Source organism: Lactuca saligna, chromosome 5 (assembly GCF_052625555.1).
Source record: "Lactuca saligna cultivar CGN05327 chromosome 5, ASM5262555v1, whole genome shotgun sequence".
In the NCBI taxonomy this organism is placed as follows: Eukaryota; Viridiplantae; Streptophyta; class Magnoliopsida; order Asterales; family Asteraceae; genus Lactuca; species Lactuca saligna.
Genome location: NC_136421.1, coordinates 314,832,857 through 314,836,792, shown reverse-complemented (window position 1 = coordinate 314,836,792; position 3,936 = coordinate 314,832,857). Strand labels below are relative to the sequence as shown.

The 3,936-nt window shown below is 33.4% G+C and overlaps 1 protein-coding gene across 1 annotated transcript; it reads right to left on the bottom strand.

The window, feature by feature from the left end:
* Positions 1-349: 349 nt before the first annotated feature.
* Positions 350-1,418, bottom strand: LOC144998701 (early nodulin-like protein 12). Its single transcript, XM_078958436.1, has 2 exons — positions 1,195-1,418; positions 350-1,054 (listed from the first exon to the last, which is right to left on the bottom strand). The coding sequence occupies exons 1-2, from the start codon at positions 1,361-1,363 to the stop codon at positions 390-392; spliced, it is 834 nt and encodes a 277-aa protein (XP_078814562.1). The 5' UTR covers positions 1,364-1,418; the 3' UTR covers positions 350-389.
* Between the last annotated feature and the right edge of the window lie 2,518 nt (positions 1,419-3,936).

Genomic DNA, 3,936 nt, shown 5'->3' with positions numbered 1-3,936 from the left:
ATTAAATTAATAATTTTTTTTATCATTGCTCAATAATTACTTTATAATTTAATTAAAATTAATTTTATCTTTCTAAGCTGTGGTGTCCACGGGTTATAAACTAATATATATATATATATATATATATATATATATATATATATATATATATATATATATATATATATATATATATATATATATATTACAATTATTATCATATTTCAAGATATTAAAAGTAGGACATTTGTTCATGAGAAAACAAAATAATAGGTTTAAAACACTTAAAAACGTAAATTGTTCATAATAGAATATTAATACAAAAATAGAAAACCAAATTTAAATTAGATCTAGTTACATAAAGGCATCAACCAAAGAAATAAAGAAAAATACGTTACGAACTAGCTACTTTAAAACCTAAATGCAATCAAAGAAAATAAAACGGCCATAAACGTCGCCCAAAGCTTGACTTTACCGACAAATTGAGTTGCAGAGTTCTTGGCCGGGGCCGGTGCAACTGCCGGGGAAGGACTAGACGGGGTGGAGGGGGGAGATTTTTTGGGTAACGACGGTGCTGGCAATGGGGATTTAGATGCTGCTGGTGATGGGGATTGAGACGGCGGTGGCGGTGGCGATTGAGAAGGCACTGTCGACGGTGATTTAGAGGGCACTGCTGACGACGATTTAGACGGCGCTAGAGACGATGATTTAGACGGCGCTGGTGATGTGGAGTGAGATATTGCTGGCGAAGGCGATTTATCCGGCGAGTGTTTTACTGGTGACAGAGACGGAACAGAAGGTGGTGGGTAGGGGAAAGGAAGTGGCTGAATTGGGGCGGAGCTCGACGGAAGGGTGGAGTGTCTGCTGGCGACCGGTACACGGATGTCAACTTTTTGACCAGCTTCACAATGGCCAGGAATGCTGCAGATGAAGTAGTAGTGGCCGGGGAACTTGATCGGAAAAGAGTCGTTGCCGGAGGTGAAGGTGGCGTAAGGAGAGGCGCCGCCCTTGCATGTTAGAAAATCAGTGTATGTAACTCTTGCCACGTTGTGGAAGTCTTTATTGTACTCAAAAACTACATACAAAAACAAAAACAAACATAAAAATAATCAAGTAATAGTCATCTTTTTCAAATAATTAATATATTGCATATAATATAAAAATAACAAATACCTACGATAAAACAATCTAAAATATATAAATTAATGAATTTACCAATGGTGTCACCAACTCGAAATGTTTTGGAAGAAGCCCAAGTCTTGTAATCTACATGTCCAATGTTGGTCCAGCCAGCAGAACCACCAACTTTATAAACTTCTCCACCCACGGCAACCGTAAATGCCGTCACGAACACCGCCATAAACACGGCCATTGTTGTCTTCATAGCTCTAAGAATTTCGGCCTTGAAACTTCGCTCACCACTATGTGTATTTATCGATTAAAACCAGGAAATTTTCAAATTTAGGTGAAGAATGTAAAGAGCTACGATGTATTTATGCATGATTTTAAGGAAACTATGGAAATGATATTATTATTTAATTTTTGATTCGCCGAAATCTTTTTCATTAATTAGTTGCAGTAATTAATCGTAATCCTTGGTTTCAAGAATTTATTTTGGAAACTATATAATGTGCTGATTTTTTTCCTTAGTAAATATAAATTTCAATTTAAGAAAAAATGGATTATTGAAATGTAACGTTCCAACTTCCAAGTTCTTATTGAAAATATAATCAAATTATTCTAATGTTTGAATAAATAAAATTTATATTATTTTTGAATTCTAAAAAGTTAAATAAAACAATATTTTTTCGTTTTAGGTAACTTAAATCTTGATTTATTCGACATACAACTACATTTATTTTCTGATTTTTTTTTTTTTTCTCTAAAGAGAGAATTTTCTAAATACGCTGTCTAACCTTTTGTCAAGTTAAGTGTTATATATATATATATATATATATATATATATATATATATATATATATATATATATATATATATATATATATATATATATTATTACATTAAATGGCTAAATAACAGAGCTTTAAAGATTTTAAAAAGGATAACTTTAGATACTATTTAGTTTTTTATTTTGTCATAAAATCTCTAAATATTATTAAAAAAGAATCTTTAATTTATCAATAAAAAAATCAGTCCCCTTGATTGTGTTTTAATACTTTGTTTTCCACCCTTAAATCAAATTGCTGATATCATCTTTTTCAAATAAAATTCAAACACAATTACATTTAATTATAGAATCTTTAAATTCAGTAATTATTTTATCAATTGAAACATGACTAAATTGCACAAATGGTCCATGTGGTTTGCTCAAAATTACCACTTTGGTCCAAAAAGATTTGGACTAGCACCACATGTCCAAAATTTTTATTTTGTTGTGGGTTTGGTCCAAATTACTTTAAATTTTTTCATAATGATGATTTTGCCCTTATTTTTATCTTTTTTAGTTTTTTTATTGATTTAAATTTTTTTCTGTTTACAAGAAAAATAAAAAAAATCTTTCTTTTCTATTTTACTTTTATAATTTTTTATAGAGAAATAAAAATAAAAAAATAAAATATGCAATTTCTCTCTCTCTCTCTCTCTCTCTCTCTCTCTCTCTCTCTCTCTCCAGAGAACATCGAAAAGTCGGAACACTACCGCCGGAAATGATAAACGCCACCACCGGAAATGATAAACTTCACCACCACCATGACGAGTCAACACATCTAGCTTATACGACCACTGCAACTCAACACCACCACCACCATCTCCTTGAAAACCTCATATCTGAAAAGTATAATTGGAAACCACCGCCATTGCTACCATTTCTGTGGGAAACCAACGCAACCACCGTCGATATAGATCTATGTCTTCCTTCATCTCCACCGTAGCTTACACATATCAGATCTGTAAAGACAAAGATGAATAAATGGTGGTCGTTTTGGAGGGAGTCATAATCCTCTTTCTCAATTCGTTTAAGATCACTACAACCCTTCGTCAAATCCGCCGCAGCCTTCGACCATCTTCATCTGTAATTTCTGATGAGAAAGATTTCCAGATCTACACTTGTCAACATCGACACCGCTTTTGAACCTCTTTGAAAACCCTTCGATCTCGAAAACCCATCTGAAAACCCTCCGATTTGAAAGCCTTCGTCACCTTGAGCTCTTCACTGCTACTGGTAAAGAACCGACGACGAAAGAACTGAGATCGAAAAGGTCTAGCGCTTTTTGCCAGCGAGATCTGAACATCTAAGTTTTGTGGTCATCAGCTTGATCTTGTCACAGTTATCGGAGAAGATTTAATCACAATTTACAGGGTTTCTTTTTCGTCGGTGTGGATTTAAGAACTAGGTTTGTCAAGAACTCTAAAAACTCGAGCAATTATCATATTTTATTCTCTTCGTCTTGTTTTGGGGTGTGCGATTAAGAGTTAGGGTTTATCAAGAACTCTTGATTAGAACACAGACAGAGAATCTGTGAGAAATCAAAAAGGGAGGGGGGATTTCATTTGTGTATTTTAGTTATAAGGGTTTGATTGAAGAGAGAGAGAGGTGGAACACAACCATGGCTGTTTATTTGCATGAGAGAGAAGACGATGCTGATTTTGGGGATGGTTTCAGTACGATTGAGAGAGGGGGGAGGGGGGATAGAGAGAGATTGGTATTTTATTTTCTTTTAACTATAAAAATATAAATAAATAAATAAATTGAAAAAGCAAGGTCAAATCCGTCATTATAAAAAAGTTCAAAGCAAATTGGACCAAACCCGCAACAAAATGAAAACTTTGAACCTCTGGTGCTAGTCTAAACTTTTTTGGACCAAAGTAGCAATTTTGAGCAAACCACAGGGACCATTTGTGCAGTTTAGTCTTGAAACATATCATTCTATTTATATATATGATATTAGTTTCTCTAATTAATATTGTTCCTAATTTAACTCCTTTATTTATAGGTTT